Source organism: Miniopterus natalensis, chromosome 19 (assembly GCF_054644295.1).
Source record: "Miniopterus natalensis isolate mMinNat1 chromosome 19, mMinNat1.hap1, whole genome shotgun sequence".
In the NCBI taxonomy this organism is placed as follows: domain Eukaryota; kingdom Metazoa; phylum Chordata; class Mammalia; order Chiroptera; family Miniopteridae; genus Miniopterus; species Miniopterus natalensis.
In genome coordinates this window covers 11,059,784-11,080,035 of record NC_142099.1, presented here as the reverse complement: position 1 = coordinate 11,080,035, position 20,252 = coordinate 11,059,784, and the positions used below count along the sequence as shown (strand labels likewise).

The 20,252-nt window shown below is 43.7% G+C and overlaps 1 protein-coding gene across 1 annotated transcript; it reads right to left on the bottom strand.

Moving 5' to 3' along the window:
• Positions 1-15,080: 15,080 nt before the first annotated feature.
• LOC107540765 (repetin-like) lies at positions 15,081-18,505 on the bottom strand. The gene is made up of 2 exons (XM_016217585.2): positions 18,368-18,505; positions 15,081-17,585 (listed from the first exon to the last, which is right to left on the bottom strand). Exons 1-2 carry the CDS (start codon positions 18,503-18,505, stop codon positions 15,081-15,083), a joined length of 2,643 nt encoding a protein of 880 aa, XP_016073071.2.
• Positions 18,506-20,252: the final 1,747 nt, after the last annotated feature.

Sequence of the window (20,252 nt, the reverse complement as noted above, 5' to 3'; positions counted from 1 at the left end):
AACCCAAACTCCTGATACAGTACCACTCCTTTAAGTCTACTGCCTACGTGGACTTACAATACTTTGATATGGAAAGTACTAGTTAAAAGATCTTCCCTTATCCCTCTCCCCCATCATAGTTCAGGTAATACTTTTGCCCCCTCTGATGTGGTTAGGACAAACACATGCTGTACAGTGGGTGGCCCTCTGCAGCAGGTATCTGTTTCATGAAGGTGGTCCTCTCAGCCAGTCACAGGTATACAGAAGTTCATGATCTTTGTTAGGAGGCTGGGAAGATCTTGTCTCCAATGAGACATGGTGATGATTAGAGCAAGATGACTTGACTTCAGCAATGTTTTCCCCCTGACAACTTTGTGTGAAGAAATCAGACTTGGCCAAGACCAGTTTGTGCAGCTCATGGAAACACTGGAGCTGAGAGCGTCCTGTTATCAGATACCAGTGCAGTGACTGCTGAATGTCATGTGCAGACCTTGCAGACTTCTAGCCACAGCTTGATTATAATCATTAAGCTTTTACAGGACACTGAATGTATTGCAAAGGATTTTATGATCTTCTTTTCCCCAACCTGCCTAGCCTGATGAAAAGGCTGCCGCCTCCGCTTTCAAGATATGGAAACAGGGCCACTGTGAGCTTAAGGTTTCTGCCAGAGGTCACCCAGCGGCTGAGCTGGGGTTTTGACTTGTGCGTTGGCCAGATGTGGTCTTCTCCTTTAGGGCAATCTGTTTATGTGGGAGCCGTGGAAATTTAGAGCTAATGAAATAATATGTTGGGTGTCTCAAAGGTAGTTGTTTGAAATTTGTGTTTTGTCTTCCAGTGAGAATTTTGTTTTGATTCATCAGGATTTGATGAATCAAAAATAGAACTCAGTCATACCTGTTCCCCTTCTGTGGTTCTCCCCTTTTCTTTTAAATTAACATTTAAAAAATATTAAAGTATAGTTGGCATGTGACAACATAGTTATTTATAGATTTTGGATATTAACCCCTATTGATATATCATTTGTGAGTATCTTCTCCTATCAGTGGGTTGCCTTTCCATTTGGTTGATGGTTTCCTTTGCTGTGCAAAAGTTTTTTAGTTTAATGTCTCTACATTATTTTCACTTTTGTTGTCCTTGCCTGGGGAGACATAACCAAAAAAATATTTCTTAGACAGATGTCATACAGTTTCCTACCTATGTTTTCTCCTAGGAGTTTTATGGCTTCTGGTCTTATATTTAAATCTATAATCCATTTCAAGTTTATTTTTGTGTATGGTGCAAGAAAGTAGTTCAGATTATTTATTTATTTATTTTTGCATATAGCTATCTAGTTTTCTCGACACCATTTATTGAAGAAACTATCTTTTCCCTCCACTATATATTCTTGCCTTCCTTGTCATAGATTAATTGACATGACATAATAGTATAAGCATGGGTTTATTTCTGGGGTCTCTATTCTGTTCCATTGATCTATGTGTCTGTTTTTGTGCCAGTACTATACTGTTTTGATTACTATAGCTTTATAATATAGTTTAAAACCAAGAAGTGTGATACCTCCAACTTTATTCTTCTCCCGATCTCCCTTTTTTATGGGCCATCTTTTCCTCTACTCTCTAGAAGTTGGTCTTGAGTGAGCGATTCTAAGTTCCAGGTGTTTAGAGAAGGACTCACGTGGTGGGTGGTTCTCGCCATGCTGATTGTGCACCACAGGGGAAGCTACGATAGCTCTTCTGTTTGGAGATGGCATGATATCCTCTTATTCTCCATTGGGTTTCTAGTGACAGTGCTAGTTTCATGGGGTCTTCCTGGGTATTCAGGTACTTCAGGCTCTAATGTCACCCAATTTGGGAACTCGGGGTTAAGCAAACTGAAATATTATTCATTTTTTAAAATTTTTATTATTCTTGTACAGCAGGACTTCTCAAAGCCTCATGTGTGTTGTGAGCTTCCAAGGGAGCAGTCCAGCGAAAATCATATCTGAAACTTGTTGACCACCAACTCTATTTTCCCCTTGTGCTATCTTCTGACAGCGACATTCTATAAAACACCCCCTGAGAAAGCCTGAGCTCAGAGGTTCTCAAGCATGCCTCTCCATGACAGGCAGCACACAGTCCCCTTCCTTCTTTCTGTGGCTCCTCGTGGGCTTCATTGACCCTGTGGAGTCATAGGAGGGGAAGAAATGCTTCCTCAAAATCCCCATGGGAAGCAAATTTGGGGTGAAATATCTTTACTGCACAAATCTACTAGGCATGAGCTTGTACAAGGCCAGGAAATGAGCCAGATATCTTCTGACCTTAACTTTTTTTTTTTTTTTGCCCTGTCCAATTATACCAACTGTGACACAATAAATAAGTTTTGATTACAGGGTATGCATTGGGACATAAGTTACTGTAGAGGTCTTAGGAGTACAGATCCAGTAGGTTATATTATGAACAACACCTTGAAATCATTGGTACCAATAGTTTTTCAACATAATTAGAATGGCTTTGTGCTAGCCCCACCAAATTTCCTCCCAGAAATGTGCACTTGGATCTTTTTCATAGACAGTAGTGTGAGGGGGCAAGAATGTGTCTTTAGGAATTGTTCATTTTTTCATTTTTAAATAGATTCTGGCTGGCCATGTGGTAAATTGGGAGCTGGGGGTGTCCCTGCTGTGGGCCCAGCTCAGACGATGGTATTCTCTATGACCTTAGCTGAGTCACTTAAACTCTCTGGGCCCCGGTGTCTATCTCTGAAATTAGGATAATGACCCCTGCTTCCTCCCTCCCTCCTGGGGGTGGGGTGGAGGGAATGATATCATAAATTGTAAAGTGCTTTCAGCTTACTGGGAAAAAAGCAAGAAGAGAATTTTTAAGGTGCCCGATGTTCTTTTCCTTCTCTTGGCAGCATCCAAGGCACAGCTCCATGAAGAGAGAAGTGAGGTCTGGACAAGATTCCTGTGTGTGGAACTGCCCAGGGGCCTTCGCAAGATTCCAGCATTCACAGAGTATTGAGAGCACTGTGAATACTGTGGAACTTGTGCTCTCTGTCCTCTATCAGTCGAGAATCAGCTTCTGCTATTGTGGGATGTTCAGTCTGATTATTTCATAGTTCTGCATTAAATCTTACTCCTACTTCATGCCAGGATCCAGGCAAAGTCTCTTCATTAAACCTTGCCAAACATCCACTTGCTGAAACTCAGACATGTTTGCTGGGTATCTGTCCTCCCGTTGGCCTTTTCCTACCGTGTGCCCAGGAAATCCAGGTCTGGTGTTGTAAGCTAGTCTTTTTCTCAGGTTATCAGCATCTGTCATCTCAGTGACTTTTGCAGCCAGGAGCCCAAACATTTCAGTTTTTGCTGTGCTTATATTATTACCCTGATGCTCATTTTCTTAAGGATGAGTTGGAGACAGAGGTTGGGAGGACTTGCCTGCAGCCACAGGGTGACTCATGAACACAAGGGAGAGAGGGATGTGAGTGAGGGATTCTTCTTCCCTGACCTCACTCCCGGGCCCTGCGCCGTCAGCCCATTTCCTCCACTGAACTTGCTACTTTGCTGCCTCCTCCCGTGTGCTGTTAATCTTTGACGTAATTCATTTATCTAAGACATCATATATCATTTAGCCCATTATCTCCTCGTGGTTCTCACTTGGCTGCAAGGATTTTCCCACCTCTCATTCTACTAAGTACTAGTACAAGTCTCGGTAAGGTCAGCTCCGCACTTACCCTCCTTTTCTCTGGGCTCTGGTCCCTGTCAGAGGCTTGGGATAATATCTCACAGGGATAAGTGCAGAGTGGTTGCTCAGGAGGGAAGGGAAACTGTAATTTATTGAATGCCTTCCATTTGTCATGCTTTATACTAGATACAAAAATAGCTCAATAAACCTATGAGTGTGGTAATCATATTTTGCAGATGAGGAAAAGTAGGCATAGAGAGGTCAAGTGACCTGTCCAAGGTCACATGACAGTGAAGGGGTGGAGCTGACATTCAGCCCACACTTTCCAACTATGCCCTACTGCTTTGGGTTTTACTAACAATCTTTAGTAGCCACACTTCTTGTTATTTACATAATTATAGTTTTTTACATTTGTATAGTGATTTATGGCTTTAGAAAGTTTTGACAAATTTGATTTCATTTTATGCCTGCAAGAGCCTTATGAAATATGCACCATGAGTAGTAATGTCCCAACTTTTTTGGGTTTTTGTTTTGTTTGTTTTTTTAGATGAAAAAGCTGATGCTTATGAGGTTTAGTGATTTGCCCAATGTCCCACTATCTGGTGACCAATCTATACCATTATCTATTATCAAAATATTCCTCCTCAAGTACTATTTTCATTATGCCACTCTTCTGATTAAGTGACAACCTATTCTTCAATATACAGTTGTCAATTGGTTGTTCAATTCCCTTTGCCTGCTGACCTTTTCCACTCATTCATTCATTCATTCATTCATTCATTCATTCATTCACTCACTCACTCACTCAATAAACCTTAATTAAACACTGGTGATGTGTGAAGAACTGGGGATACAAAGAGGAATGATACACAGTCCCAGCCCTTGAGGAGATTACAATGTGGTCAGGGAGTCATGCAGGTCAACCCATTATTTTAATCCAAGATAATAAAGGCTATGATAGAGGGAGTCATGGGAGAGCATTGAAGGGGCACGTCACCCAGACAGTGGGCTCAAGGAGGGCAGCTTAGAGAAGGTGGCCTTGTGCCGAATCCTGTAGGACAAGTTGGGTGTAGGGTGTGAAATAGGGAGGGATAGGGGTGGGGTTGGGAAAGCTAAACAGGGGAGATCATGGAGGACTTTGTGGGCAAAAGAAATTTAGACTTTATCCCATAGACTATGGGAGAGTCATTATAGGATTTTAGGCATGAGATGATATGATGACATAAGCAGATTTACATTTTAGAGAGGACATGATGGCAGAAACATTGAGAATAGATTGGAGGGAGGCCACATGGGAGACAGCAGTCACTTAGGTATTCATCGCAGTAAAACGGGAGAAACGGAGGCCTGAACTAAGGTATTTACAGTTGGGCTGGAGAAAACCATTTGAATCAGAAAGATTTTAAGAAGTAGAAATCCATAAGGTTTCCTGACATATTGGACATTGAAGGAGAGGAAGGGGAAGGAAGCAGGAGGCCGTCTGGGTTTTTGGCTTGAGCAGCTGGATAGACAGTGGAACTATTTTCAGGGAGAGAGACACAAAAAAGGGGTTGCATTTCGAAATGTTCAGTGTGAGATGCGATTCCTGTGAGACACCTGGATAAAGAGGTCCAAGAGTCAGTGGCACATACAGGCCTGGGGCTCAGGGCAGAAATCTGGGCTGGAGACAGAGAGTTGGGCTGGAGACAGCCTCAAGGGGAGAGGGGACTGAGCAGGAGGAAGGTGCAGTGCAGTGGTTCTCATCCTTGCCTGTGCATCAGAACCACCCGGGGGAACTCTTGAGAAGCCAGATGGCTTGGGTCGCACCACAGACCTACAAAATGAGAATTTTGGGAATGGGATCCAGGCATCAGTGTTTTTTCAGAACTCTCCAAATTGATAGAGTGGCAGCCAAGGTAGACAAGTATCTGGCAGATAGAAAAAAGAGTAGGAAAAGCCTCATTAAAGGTGACAAAGGAGGGAGGAGAAGCTCAGGAGGGAGCCGAAGGAGAATTCCCTGATGATAAGAGAACCTGGAGAGAACGGGGATTATGGATGCTCTGGGTGTGCGAGGTCAAGAAGAGAGTGAGGCAGCCCTCCACATAATCTTCAGTCACTTCCTAAAATACCCTTTCTTTCAGGCACCTATTCTGTTTGCTATTCCCTGCATTTAACTTGGTAGATGCCTATCTGTGTCTCTACTCAAACTACTCCCATGCCCGGGATCCCTGCCCTTTTCCAGGATGCCAATCCACATCCATTCTATATTTAAGGCTTGACTCAAAACTCCTCCCTCCAAAGAATATCTGGTTAATTTGACCAGATTCTGATTTACTCCCATTTAGGTAGTCCCTTATGCATTTAGTTGTGTGCTACAGATGACCCTGCTGTGGAGCACTGCCAAGAGTCCTGGATTTAGGCTCTGAAGACCTGGGTTCAAATTCAGGCTGTACAAGTTAATTAGCTGGACCCTGTTGGGGAAGTCATTAGAGCTCATCAGTTTCTTTACCTGTTAGGTATTCATAGCTATAACTACTTTGAAGCGTTGTTACAGGATTTGCGTGCGAGAATATAAAAAAGCTATACGTGTGGTATAGTATGGGGTGGTATTATTAAAATTTACACTTGCTGCCAGGTGACAGGACTTCTGGAGCTTTGAGTAGGGCCAAGAGTCAGATGACAGCTTGCACAGCCCTGCCACTTGAGTCAGTATCGTCTAGTCCAGATCTGGAGGCTGCAAACACACAGGGGAAAAATCCTAGGTATGTGCAGTAGATGGAAAAGGGTTGAGGAAAACCACCTGGTGGCTCGGCAGATTGCCCGGAGGAAAGTGCAAAACCCTCAAGCCTACCGGGCAGGCGTGACTGTGAATGCGCAGAGACCTCTCTGACCTGGTGACTCACGCCCTCGCTCATTTGTACCCACTTGTCTCTTCACTGTTTCCTGAATACACCTGGCAGGTCACTGCCTTGGAGCCCTTGCAGGTGCTTTCCCTCTTCCTGGAGTGCTCTTCTTTACGTGGTCGTTGGTGTCTTTTCCTTACCTTCTTCAGGCCTTTGCTCCAATGTTACTTTCTCAGGAGATGCACCCTGACAACCTTATTACATTTTATTTCATTTTCGTGACCCTCCACATTTATCTCCCTTCATTGCTTTCTTTCCTGTAATACCTGTTATTATCTGATATGTATTTTACTTATTTATTCCCTCTTGTCGCTCCATTAGTATGTAAACTTTATAAGGACCATGTTTTTTATGTCTATGGTTTTTATTTTTAATTTTTAAATATATCTTTATTGATTTCAGAGAGAGGAAAGGAGAGGGAGAGAGAGAGATAGAAACATCAATGATGAGAGAGCCACTGATTGGCTGCCCTGACCGGGAATCGAATCCCTATCACCTGGATCCCAGGTTGACGCTCAACCGCTGAGCCACTCCTGGCGGGGCTATCTGTGGTCTTTAAACCACTGTATCCGTGGTGCCTAGATGGTTCTTGAAACACAGTAGGCATTCAGTATTTGTTGATGAATGAATAAATGTGTAAATGAATGAATGGATAAAATTTACTTATCAATGGTCAACCTATGTTGAACTTGTAGAGACCCAGTAGGTTAAGGAATCTAACTCCTTTCCTTACTCTTGTTTCCTTATAGAGTTTTATTTAATCAAAGTATGGTGAAAATTCTCATTAATTTCTGTGGGGCAATGACACTTTAGCTTCCTGGCTTTTTTGGTTTTCTCTCAAAGGGAATAAATCTTAAAGAGGAGAAGGCTCTTGTCATGTAAGGAATCTTACTTTAAGTCCCTCCTCTTATATCTCCTGAATGTGGCTCCTCATTTTCTGGAAATTCCTACCTTTCTTTGGAGAGAATTTTCTAAAAATAAGGGATTCTATTCTATTTTTACTTTTGTTGCCTTTGCTTTTAGTGTCATACTTTAGGCTGTATTTATTTATTTATTTATTTATTTATTTATTTATTTATTTATTTATTTTAAAGCAATCGCAGTTTGCTATGCTATTATGATTCCAACCAATTGAAAGCCCTGGTCAGATCTGCCTCCCCTAATGCTGTTAGGCCTAGTGACCTTCATTCTACCTCGTCACCCATCTCTAAAGCCTACTACTCACCCTTAAAGGCCCAGACCAAATGCTTCTTTTAACAAGACTTCCACTGGTATTTCCCAATAAGGTGCAATTTTTGCCTTCCCCTGGTCCTTGTGCTTGATTATAGGCCTTCATAGTATTTTTTAAATTAAATGTGTTGATTTGCATGTACTACATTGCTCAGTGGACTGTGAATTCCTCGAAGGCAAGGACAGTTTGACTCACGTTTGTGCCCCCCACAGTACCTCGCATGTGTATCTGTTCTAGTAAAGACCCGTTGACTTGGCAGCTACATGCCAGATTCTGCTCCATAAATTATAACACTTATTGGATAGGCCCTTTTCAATGGCTTGGGAGGCTATAAAGTGATTTAAAAATTTGGACCCTAGAAGCCAGACCTGGATTTGAATTCTGTTCTTGCCAGTTCCAAGATATATAACTTTGGGTGAGTTATTTAATCTCTTGGTGCCTCAGCTTTCTCATCTGTAAAATGGAGATGATAAAAGCATGAAACTTCCTAGGGTTCATGAGAGGATTCCATGGAACAAGGCATGTGAGCACTCAGCAGTATGCCTGGCACACACTAAGTGTCAGGGACAGTTAGTAATGGTTGTTTTTTACTTGTATTTGTAAACAATTGTTTGTTCCTTTGTACATATCACATGGAATCGTGATTGTGTTTTGCCTCATATATTTTGATTTCTTCATGGCAAACACCCTGCCAGCGTCCAGCAGAGCATCCAATTTATTGTAGTCATCGGTGTTGGTTGAATGAAAGAATGAATGAATCTGAGACTTTTGAACGGTAGCTCCAATATTATACATATGTAAGGTGCCTCTGTCATTAGTAGACATTGCACTGTGGGGCTTTATAAATGAACAATATCAGTCACTTACCTGGCTTTAGAGAAGTGTGCAAAAGATAGATGTGCAAATTGGGGACTTTAAAATAAGCAGAATGAATTAGAATGCTACAATAGAGAACTGAGAATAGTAGGAGCTGGCAGATGGGGTGGAAAAATTAGTGACTAAGGTAGGAGTAGGAGATGGCTTTATGGAGATGAAATTTGCAGTAAGGCTTTAAATATGCAGAATATTAACTGAAAAAAAATCATCCACCTATTTAAAACCTAATTGTTCATTAAAATCCAGGACAGATGCTTCCTCTACCATGAAAACATTTGTCTTGCCCCACTTGCAAGAGCCTCGATGTTGCTTTTTTTTTTTTAATCATCTTACCACCTTGTTACAGCCCTTGGTGTGCATGAGCTGATCAACAATGTTGTATGTTGAACCGTAATTGCTTATATGGATAGCTTAGCACTCGCCTCTACCCCTGACTAATTGCAAGCTTTCTAGGGCATGGCTAGTGTCTTTACAGTCCTCTAGTGCCTAGAATGTGCCAGACACCATGCCAGGCACTCCACAAACTCATACAGCTACCCTATGGAGATGTTGTTATCTGAAATTTAAAATGAGGAAACTGAGGCTCAAGTTACACATGAAGTGGTTAAGCCAAGGTTGAAACTCACTTCTAGGGGACCGCCCAACTGAAGTTCCTAATTCCATAGCATACTACACAAGGCATACGCACTGCACAGTTATTCCCTTCTGACAGCTGCTGTAATAGAAACTGGCGACCAGTCCATATGACAAAATCTCACTTGCTCACTGAGCAGAGAGCACCATACTGTGACCTGTTCCCTTCTCAACAGCCTTTGTCATTTTCTACATCTAAAGACACAGGGAATCCAGTGACCAGTAGGTGGCGCTAGAACTCCATATGATATTTTTCTCCAGTTGGCTTCCAAGGTGTTTTTTAGCCTCTGGAATATTGACTATACTTAATTGGCCTGGCTGATTCATCTAGACATTTAATTATAAAACCAAAGCATTATGACTTGGATGAGACATTATAGGTTGTAATGTGCCAACTCCTCATTTTAAGGATGAGAAAATGGGAGCACAGTAAAGGGACAAAAATTACCCCAAATCATTAGCAGCAGTGCCGGAACTAGGACTCAAGTTTTCTGACCCCCAGTTCAGGGCTCTCCCTCTCTTAAACTGTTGCTATATGTTTACGGTGTTCTTAGTGCTCTTTCCTCTCAAGAACACAAGTTGCTTGTATGCAAAATGCAGTAAGAGATTGTATTTTGACAGTAAATATTCAGTGAATAAATATTCAGTTCAAATTAGGCTCCAACTGCTGGAGTAAATCTCCTAGTAAATTAGCCAACAACAATGGCTGCAAACCCATTTGTGCTGGATTCTCAAAGGAACAGGAGACTCATCAGCTTCTTAACGACCTTACAGGATACACGACATAATTAAAGTAACAGGGGAACATTTGTATATGCTCCTATCAGAAGGCAGAACGCACACAGGGAAACCTGAGTGTACAGAACTCAGCAGAGCACTGAAGGAGCGTTAAAGGAGGTGAGTTTGGAACTGGCCTTTCAAGGAGGTGAGGGACAGGAATTATTGGGTTTGGAGTAAAACGGAGGAGAAGGGGGCAAGTGAAGCAAGAAGAGCATAGAATGACCACAATCTGGGACCCTGCAAATAAGGAAAAGTGCTGGTGGCGCTGAGGGGAAGCCACGCTGCCCTCAGGAGCTCTGTTTACTTGGGGCTCCTGGAGGAGAGGCGCAGGAAGTCTGAGGGAAGGCTGGGTCCTGGGTGGGGGCAAGGCCGGCCTGAAGCGCATTAAGAGGGCAGGACTGTGGCCACAGAATGGCAGGGCCCGGCTGGGAGGGAAGAGTTGTGATGTAATGGAAAGAGTCCATTCAGTTTAATTTGACTCAACAAGCACTCACCAAGTGCTTATTCTGAGGGATTCTGGGTCATAACAATGATGTGGGGCACAAGGTGTGGGCCTTGTTCTGAAGGACCCTCTAATACAGTCAGGGGGTGAGGGATGCTCACTGTCACCAACGGTAATGCAGACTGGGAGGATGGGAGGAAGGTTTCAGGGATGTTGCTTGAAGACAAAGGAGCGGTTACTATTGTCTGGGAAGAAGGGGGGTCAAGGAAGGCTTCTTGGAGGAGCTGGCACTTAAGCTGGGCTTTTCAATAATATGTTAAGTACTTATTAATCTATTAAAATAATGCCAAAGGGGAAAAGACAATAAATACCAACTAAATAAGCAAGAAGATATCAGATTATTATTACTTTTAAATATGTTTTTTAATTGATTTTAGAGAAGAGAGAGAAACACTGATTTGTTGCTCCACTTATTTTTGCATTCACTGGTTGATTCTTGTATATGTCCTGACCTGGGGTTGAACCTGCAACCTTGGGGTATCAGGACAATGCTCTAACCAACTTAGCTACTACGCCATGGCACTATTGGAATTTTAAACCCTACTTTACGCATGAAGAAACTGAGATTTAAAGAGATAAAGTTCTTTTTTTTTTTAAGATCATAAAATTAGCAAGTGATAGAGCTAGGTCTCAAATACAGGTCTTTTTATTCTAAATCCCAGTCTCTTTCTATATAATTGGCCAGTCTTTATGCTTGGTGCTGAAGACAAGACTGTGACTAAGATGTGATTTCTGCCTTCTAGGACCTTACAGCTTGATGTGGCAAACAGATGGGTTTAACATGGACTTCAGTGCAATGTGATAAGCTCTGTACTGGTGATAGGTCCAGAAGCTGTTGCTAATTAGTAGAATGGGTAGGATTTTGACAGGGGAAGATTAGGAGAGCATTTAAGTGGAGGAAATGATATGAGCAGAGGTATGGAGGCTGAGAAGAGGTGCAAGAGGACATCTGGCAGGGCCCCACCCTAGGAGGGCCCTGGGGAGAGTGCTAAATTTTATTCTCGGTACCGTGGAAAACTACCAAGCCTTTCAAGCAGGGGAGTGTTGCAAGGTCTGCGCAAGTGTGTGTTGTATCTATGATGGGGAAGTCACACAGATCAAATTGACCAATGCCATCCTTATATTAGCTATTTCTCTCTATCCCAACCTTTTTTTTTTTTTTCTACCAGTTTTCCTCTTTGTTTCTCATTTTCTGCTCAGAAAACTTCTGTGGTTCCTACTACTAATGGGAAACAATTCCGAGCCCACGGTAGAGTTGGGGGGCTTCCATCATCTGGCCCATTTTGTCCTTTCAGCTGTGACTTTCTACTTTCTCTCGTTTGTGTTCTGTGCATGTTCAGTTGCTTCATGCAAGCTCTCCTAGGCTTTCTCCGTTTTGTATTCATGCTGTTCCCTCTCCTTAGAATACAAAAACCCCTCCCATCCTGTGCTGCCTGCTGACCCACTCAGAGCCCGCACGAGCCATGAGCAGCTTCCTGATCTTGAGACTTCTCACTTTGGGGCTTGCTCTGTACCATCTGGTTTAGCTTTCTGGGGAGGGTCTAAGTTACAGAGAACATTTGTAAAGAAGACCCAGCTTACAAGTTTGCAACTTAAACAGCAGCCAACAAATGGGCTTCTGCACTGACTTTAAGGCTCAGAACAAGCCATGATCCTTCCCATCCTCTCTCCCCCAGCATCATGGCCCTAGCTTAGGTGCTCTCCTCCATGGAAGTCTTTTTCAGTCCTTCCAACAGACTTACTCCCTTCTTGGTGCCATCATGCCAATTTTCTTTATTTAGGACATCTTGCCTTGTTTAGTGGTGTTTGCTCGATACACATTTCTTGCTATAGTGTAGTCTCTTTGCTATTGTTGTGAATTTTTATATCCTTCTTATGGTGAAAATGATCTGATGGCTCTTAGCATTCATTCTTATCTCCTTTTGTATTTCCTAGATTCCCCTGCAGCTAGGTTCTGGATATGAATTATGTTTTACCAGTTAAATGTATTTGCACAATATTTGGAAGGTATTGTGATTTTGGCAATTTGCCTTGGGCAAACAAGGCTATGGAGGTGTGGATGTTGACAGGCAATTTTGGCAGCAGTTCTAATAGCTTCTGGATTCTAGCTTTCTGATTCCTCGACTGTAGTACTGGTCATATATTGAACTCAATAGTTCCAGAAGTTGCTTGCTGAGTTTTAGTAATTCAACCCTTTTAATTCTAGGCATTAAATCCCCCTTTGCTTAAAATATCTAAAATGTTTACTGTTTCATCCATTGAGCCCTGACTGAAGAAAGGTCTCATTTAGTCTCTCTTATCTGTTCAGTTGAACAAATTTTCTGTTGAATTTATTCCCAAGCCAGACTAATTTCCTCCATTTGCTCACCTATTCAACAAAAATTAATGATGCCATTATATATCATTGGCTACACTAAGTGCAGAGTAGTACAGTAAGTCCTCACTTAACATTGTCAATAGGCTCTTGGAAACTGTAACTTTCAGTGAAATTATGTATAATAGAACCAGTTTTACCATATGTTAATTGGTATAAATAAGAGTTAAGTTCCCGGTCACAAAAACATCACCAAACTTCTCAATTAAGACCAACACACTTCTAATATTAAACATTGAGATAAATGTGAGCTATACATACATTTAAGAAAGGCAAATAAAAACAAGTAAGATAATTTTTTTACAACCCACTTATTCTAGTTCAGGGTCATAGGTGGCTGGAGCGTCTCTTGGCAGCTCAGTGTGCAAGGCAGGAACCCACCCTGGACAGGACACCCTTCTATCGCAGGGCACACTCACTCTGAGTGGGACAATTTAGAGATGCCGTATTCACCTGATGTGCACATCTTTAGGATGTGGGAACAAAAAATAGAGTATCCAGAGAAAACCTATTCAGTTATGGGGAGAATGTGCCAACTCCACCCAGACTGTGACCCCAGTTTGGAATAAAAATTTTTTTCTCATCAATGTTAAAACAAAGAATGTTGAACGAAGCAACCTTATTTGAGGACCTGCTGTAGAAGGTCGAGTAAGTTATGGTCTTATTCCTAGTTTTGTTAGGAAAGATAAGTACAATAAAGTGTGTGACAAATGCTGTAACAGAAATGAGTGGAAACTTAGAGGAAGGAGTGCTGGAGTGTCCAGGAAGGCTGCTCAGAAATGAGGATGCCTAGATTTTTGCCAGGTAGAAAAGGGAGGGAAGTATTCCAGGCTATGGAATGGTATATTAAAAAACATGAGTTAATGGAAGACTATGGTATACTAAGAAAATCCTTGGCATGACTAGAGCATTGAATGCTCCTGGGAGAGGTCCTTCCTGAGACTAGGCTGGTAAGTCATCTAGGTCAGATGGTGAAGGGCCTATGTGTCATGCTAAAGGGGGTAAACTTTATTCTATAGTCACTGGGAGCCACTGAACAGAAAGGAGATTGAGGCAGTGGACATGGAGAAGTGGTAAGAGACTCAAGAGGTATGGAGTATATAGACTTGACAAGACTTAATGACCATATGAATGTGGACATGAATGATGGGGAAGAGACAAATTTGACTTCTCTGTGGGGGAAGGAGCTGAAAATGATATTTAGATACATTTCTTTTGACTCCTTTTTATTTTGTTTCCTATTGATTTTTATTTTTTCAGTGCCCAGAAACTCAAAGAACAAAGAGATCTTAGAAGTTGAGAAATTAGGTCTTGTTCTTGGAAAATGGCAAGCAAATGAAGATAGCACAGCCCCCCAGTGAAGAAGGAGAGTCATCATGGTAATTGCTCACCAATTATTTATTGGGCATTTAAATACAATTCCATAGATTTTCTTGTGAAGCGTCCTCAGGCTCCAGGAGCTATGGGTCGACAGTTTTAGCTCACTGGAATTTGAAAATGGATGACATCTGCTTTCTCTCTACTTAATATGATCAGGAAATAGAAAGGCATTGAGCTAAAACCAGTCTAGTCAGCTGTGGTGATAGGAGCTCAATGGACATTCCCTCTGGTGAAGGGTAGGAGACTGGGGACTGGAGGTCTTATGAATCAGATATGCCCTCTGTGATCTCTGACTCTCCTAGCAGCCTCTCACTGTGTTTCATTTTAGTGTAGAGTATGAGGCTTGCAATTCCTGACGTTTCATCCACAGGAGCCAGAGCTCACCAAACCCCAGATGTCCTCTTCTTGGTTTGTGATATGTATCTTCAGAAGACCTTTCTTGTTCTGAATTTTGGGAAAAGTTTCTACCTTTCAGTGACCCAACCATGTCTTATCTACATTCAGGGCAAACCAGGAAATGATTTAAATCCCCAAACTTATAAAAATTGGGATCTGATTATCTCACCCAATTTACCACTCAGATTTCACCCAACCAGAACACCCTAGAGTTGCTGCTCAAAGAACTGAAATGCCCTAAAAGTGAATGCTAGTCCTCCAAAGCGTCCTTGCAAGTAGAAAGAAAGTAGAGGAGAGAAGGAAGACATGCATTTTCAATCTCTTAAACAGAAGTACATATGAGCTTGACACAGATTTCTTCCTCGGCAGTAGCGCTGGTTGTGCACAAGGCCTACTGCCAGTGCTCTCTCTGCTCTTGTAGATAGTCATAGAAGGGGTTGGGAGCAATAGCCCCCTTGGTAGGGTGACTTCTACCCTCTTCTCTTCTTGGAGGCCTCCCATTGCTCTGGGTTGGATGGAAGGCCAGGTCACTGTGTCTTCCTTGGGAGCCTTGGCTCTGGCCATCCTCATTCATGTGGAATTTTTCTCTGTTAGCACAGCCTCGCTGGGTCCCATGGGATTGTTGATCCTGGGACCCTTGATATCTCTCTTTCTTCTCATGGGTTTGCTTATTCCCTTGTTGCTGACAGTTTTGATCTTCATGGGTTTGCCTCTCTCTTCTCTGATGGCTTTGTTCCTCTTCATGAGTTTGCCTGTCCTGTGTCTCATGGCTTTGTTTCTCTTCATGGGTTTGCCTGTCCTGTGTCTCACGTGGAATTTCCTGATGCTCATGACCATGTCTACCCCAGGTTTGGTGGCCCTGCTCTTCCTTTGCCTGATGACTTTGCCCCTCACCATTGCTCTCCCTGGCCTGGGCCTGTCTGTGACCCTGCTCACTACCGCATGATTGCCCATCTCTCCCTTTGTGAGAGCGTGGCCTTTCTTGCTGGATTTGTGCTATGAGTTTGTGTTGGTGGTGTTGGCTGTCTTCCTCAAGCTCCCATGACTGGTGACTGTTCTGCTGCCCTACCCTAGATTGAAATCTCTGTCCCTGATTTTTGTTCATTTTCTGTCCTTGAGTCTGTTGACTTGCTCTCCCTGACCTTCCTGAATGCTCAACACATGAGCCTCTGCTTGTTCCCTCACTACCTTGGAAGTACCTATTTTGCCCAGTTTCCCCAGTTTCTGACTGACTGCACTGAGAGCTCCGGCCTTGTCTGTCTGTCTGGCCATATTGAAAGCTTGGGCCTTGTCTGTCTGCCTGGCCATAGTGGGAAGTCTGGCCTTGTCTGTCTGTCTGGCCATAGTGGGAAGTCTGGCCTTGTCTGTCTGTCTGGCCATAGTGGGAAGTCTGGCCTTGTCTGTCTGCCTGGCCATAGTGGGAAGTCTGGCCTTGTCTGTCCGCCTGGCCATAGTGGGAAGTCTGGCCTTGTCTGTCTGCCTGGCCATAGTGGGAAGTCTGGCCTTGTCTGTCTGCCTGACCATAGTGGGAACTCTGGCCTTGTCTGTCTGCCTGACCATAGTGGGAACTCTGGCCTTGTCTATCTGCCTGACCATAGTGGGAAGTCTGGCCTTGTCTGTCTGTCTGGCCATAGTGGGAAGTCTGGCCTTGTCTGTCTGTCTGGCCATAGTGGGAAGTCTGGCCTTGTCTGTCTGTCTGGCCATAGTGGGAAGTCTGGCCTTGTCTGTCTGTCTGGCCATAGTGGGAACTCTGGCCTTGCTTGTCTGCCTTGTCATATTGAAAGCTTGGGTCTTGTCTGTCTGTCTGACCACAATGATAATTCTGGCCTTGTTTGTCTGCCTGACCACAATGATAATTCTGGCCTTGTCTGTCTGTCTGACCATAGTAGGAACTCTGGCCTTGCCTGTCTGTCTGGCCATAGCGGGAACTCTGGCCTTGTGTGTATGTCTGGCAATACTGAGAATCCAATTCTTGCCTGTTTCTCTGACGGCAACCTGATTCCTGACCCAGCCTCACAGAATGTCCATAATAAGAGCCTGATTCCTGTTGGTTGGTTTGGCTAGAGCAAGAGTCCTCTCCAAGTCTTCCAGGCTGGTCACAGCTTAGTTGTTGTCTAAGCCTTTCAGACTGGCCATTATGAGAATCCTGAACTTGTTTCTCACACTGATTTAAGGCAAATAAATATCCTTGTCTTTTAGACTGGCCACTGCTAGATTTATGACTCAGTCTTTGACCAGAGCTGGAGTCCTGATCTTGCCTCTCAGACTGACCATGGTGGGAAACCCTATCTTGTGTCTCAGACTGACCATGGTGGGTGTCCTGATCCTGTCTCTCAGACTGACCATGGTGGGTGTCCTGATCCTGTCTCTCAGACCAACCGTAACAGGAGTCCTGATCCTGTCTCTCAGACTGACCATGATGGGTGTACTGATCCTGTCTCTCAGACTGACCATAGCAGGAGTCCTGATCCTGTCTCTCAGACTGACCACGGTGGGTGTACTGATCCTGTCTCTCAGACTGACCATAGCAGGAGTCCTGATCCTGCCTCTCAGACTGACCATAGCGGGAGTCCCTATCTTGTCTCTCAGACTGATCCTGGCGGGTGTCCTGGTTTTGTCTCTTAGACTGATTGTGGTAGGTGTCCTGCCTTTCTCCCTCATGCCTCTGCCTATGTTGTCTGCTTGTATTTCCTGGAAACTTATGGTCTTGTGTTCCCTCCTGCTCCCTTTCTTGCTGGGAGGTTCTATCTCCACATGACTTATTTTCCACCTTATGATAGCAAGCTTGGACCAACTGGAACACCAACAAGAGATACTCATGAAAATCGACATGTCCATTTCTGTCTTTATCCAAGAGGCTCAGGATGGTTTCCACAGTCTCTGGGTCATTTGGTCTCTGTGAGAAGAAAAACAAAGAGAAAAATCAGATATTTTCCTGTGGACACTAACATGGGTGCCCAGGTCCATGCCCCAGTCCATTTAGTTTGCATGAGCCTTCCTTGGCTGAGAAACCATTAATCTGAAGTGACTTAGGCTTGCTTCTAGTCTTTGATCACCTGGTTCTCAGAACCCCATCCCTTGCTGACCCATTGAAGGGAACAGGACTCTAGGGAGTAGATGTACTTATTTAAAATAAGCTCCATTAATAATTAATTTGAGTCATTTGAGAAAGCTGTCCCATCCCATTACATGCTATATATTGTAGTTGTTTGTCTACCAATTTTTTTCTAACCACAGTGTGAGATCCTGGAAGGAGTGGAAGCTGGCTTTACTTATGTTTGTATCCTCAGTGGCTAGTGTGGTGCTGGTATGGAGTAGGTGCTTAACGACTCTATTGAATGAAAGAATGACAAGATGTGTGGATAGCACTAAAACAGAGAAATTAAGATATGGATCAAGATGTTTTTGAGAAATGATTTCCAGTTCAAAGCTGTACTCCCTCCTGTTCAAGCTCAGATACTAGGAGGTGTGTGTGTGTGCGTGTGTGTGTGTATGTATGTGTCTGGGCATGCCTGTGCCCACATGTCTGTGTTCCGGGAGCAAGCTACTAAGGAGCTGTCTGAAACTCTTTTAGTTACAGGGTGGAGCATGACCAAATAAAACAAAAATCAGGCCTTGATGCAGGTGTCAGAGTTACTCACACCTGACTCCATGGGGCCCAGAGTCTATGCATCTTACCCGGAGGATGTTTCCAAACTCAGCCAAGAGCAGCTGCTTCAGCTCCTTCTTGCACAGCAAAGCACAGTCCCCGTCCTCTTGAGCATATTTCTGGAACACCTTGATCACGGTGAGTATGCTGTTCAGGAGTTGAGCCATTTGGGCAAAGACAGGTAAACCTAAAAGAAGAAACAAGATTTTGTTTGTGTTTAGCATGAAGCCCAGGAGACAGCATTTTCAGAGGGAATGCAGTCTCTCTTGGTCAGGGACAGAATCTTAAGAAATGACAGAGCTTCTCCTTAGCCATACCCCTCACTCCCTTTGACCCACAGTTTGGCTCCAAATATCACACACTACAGTGGGAGATGGTGCAGATTATGGGTCCCCTGCTAGAGAAAATGGCTAGTTCCAAAAATCAACAAATATATGGTAGGTGTTTTATATGTCCCATCTTCTACAACAGGTGGGACTTGCTTGATTGAAACTCTCATATTAGAACAAAAAGGAAAGACAGTCAGGAAGCCTACAAGGCAGGGCCAAAGCCAGTGTAGTAAAGCATATTTTCCACTAACGACTAGCACACTGAATGGGGCACTACGTAGACCCCACTGGACAGGCCGCAGTCTTCTAATGAGCCTCGCTCAAGTGGGGTCTCTTGCCACGGGCCAGGGAAACTTTCTGGGAGGCTGAATTCCAGCAAGTGCTTCTGGCCCAGCTGGTCACTTTGGGATATGATTATAAAATAGAATCAGTAACAGATTCTATTACTTGCTGTTACAGATGAACTTGCAGGCCAAATTTACTGCACAGACGATAGGAAGTATGATACAATCAGTGAAGTTCACATGGGCCGTGCTAGGAGGCTGGGGTCCTTGGGGATCTAGCTCTCAATGATATTTCTTCTTGAGGTGTGAAAATCCCAGTTACTGGGTTTATAGGCCTCCAGACTGAAACCCTAACTGCAAAGCACATTGGACTTCCAAAAGCATGCAGTGATGCCTGCAGGGATAAGTGCAAATAACAAGTTGCATGCGACTGACTGAGTCTCCAGTGGCAATTCATTGCAATGAGACTTGAATATTACGCGGCCCCACGGTCCACCTGATGAGCTCTAAACTCTTGGGTCTTGCCTAACTTGCACAAAAGGCAAATGCTCCACTAGAGGAAGCTAAGCTGTCCACCAATCAAGGAGACTAAGCCCTTGACTTTGGAATGCTTAGGACACCCTGAAACAAAAGCATACCGATTATATTTTACAGGCACAGAAGCAGGCAATCCTAGCAATCATCCTATTCTCAGAGCCAAGAAAAGGAAGCAGGAGGGTACCCAAGGCCATCACCCTCGGGGGGTAGTCTCAGACCGCTCCAGCCCAGCATGTCACAGCCACCATCCAGAGCCTCATGGACACTGCCATTGCTCCCCCATGAATGTCCTACCTGCGTAAGGAGGAATGAGCTGAAGATTGAGAAGCCGAAGAGGATACTGGAGGCCTGAAACCCATCCTATTTATAGGGGTTTTAATTGTCCTGCTAGGCCATCCCAGGAGACACCCATTCTGTGGCAGAGCCTGAATCACCCTGGCTCCAGCCCAGCTCAGCCCAGCTTGGCCTCTCCCTCCACAAACCGTTTAGTTGATTTACTTCCCCCTCTTGTTCACAAACTTGTTTGTCATTAGATTAGGTGACATGGTTCAAGTCTCAGCCCCATTTAATTAGGGGAGTGTGCGTATGCATGTGTGCTGTGGGGGTCCGAAAAGACAGAGGTGTTCATTCTTAATGTGTGTCACTTACCAAGACTAATGTAGGACAATAGTCAAATCATACCAAAGAAGATTATCAATATGTTCACTTTACAATAATCTGTCAAAGGAAGGACTAGAAATTCTGGGTACACAGCTAGGATAAAG

Bases quoted from the DNA above. Each gene is read 5' to 3' on its own strand.
- LOC107540765 (XM_016217585.2), bottom strand. From the start codon at position 18,505: ATGGCTCAACTCCTGAACAGCATACTCACCGTGATCAAGGTGTTCCAG. The intron at 17,586-18,367 runs GTAAGATGCATA...TTCTTCTCACAG, and splicing joins AGTTTGGAAACATCCTCCGG to AGACCAAATGACCCAGAGAC.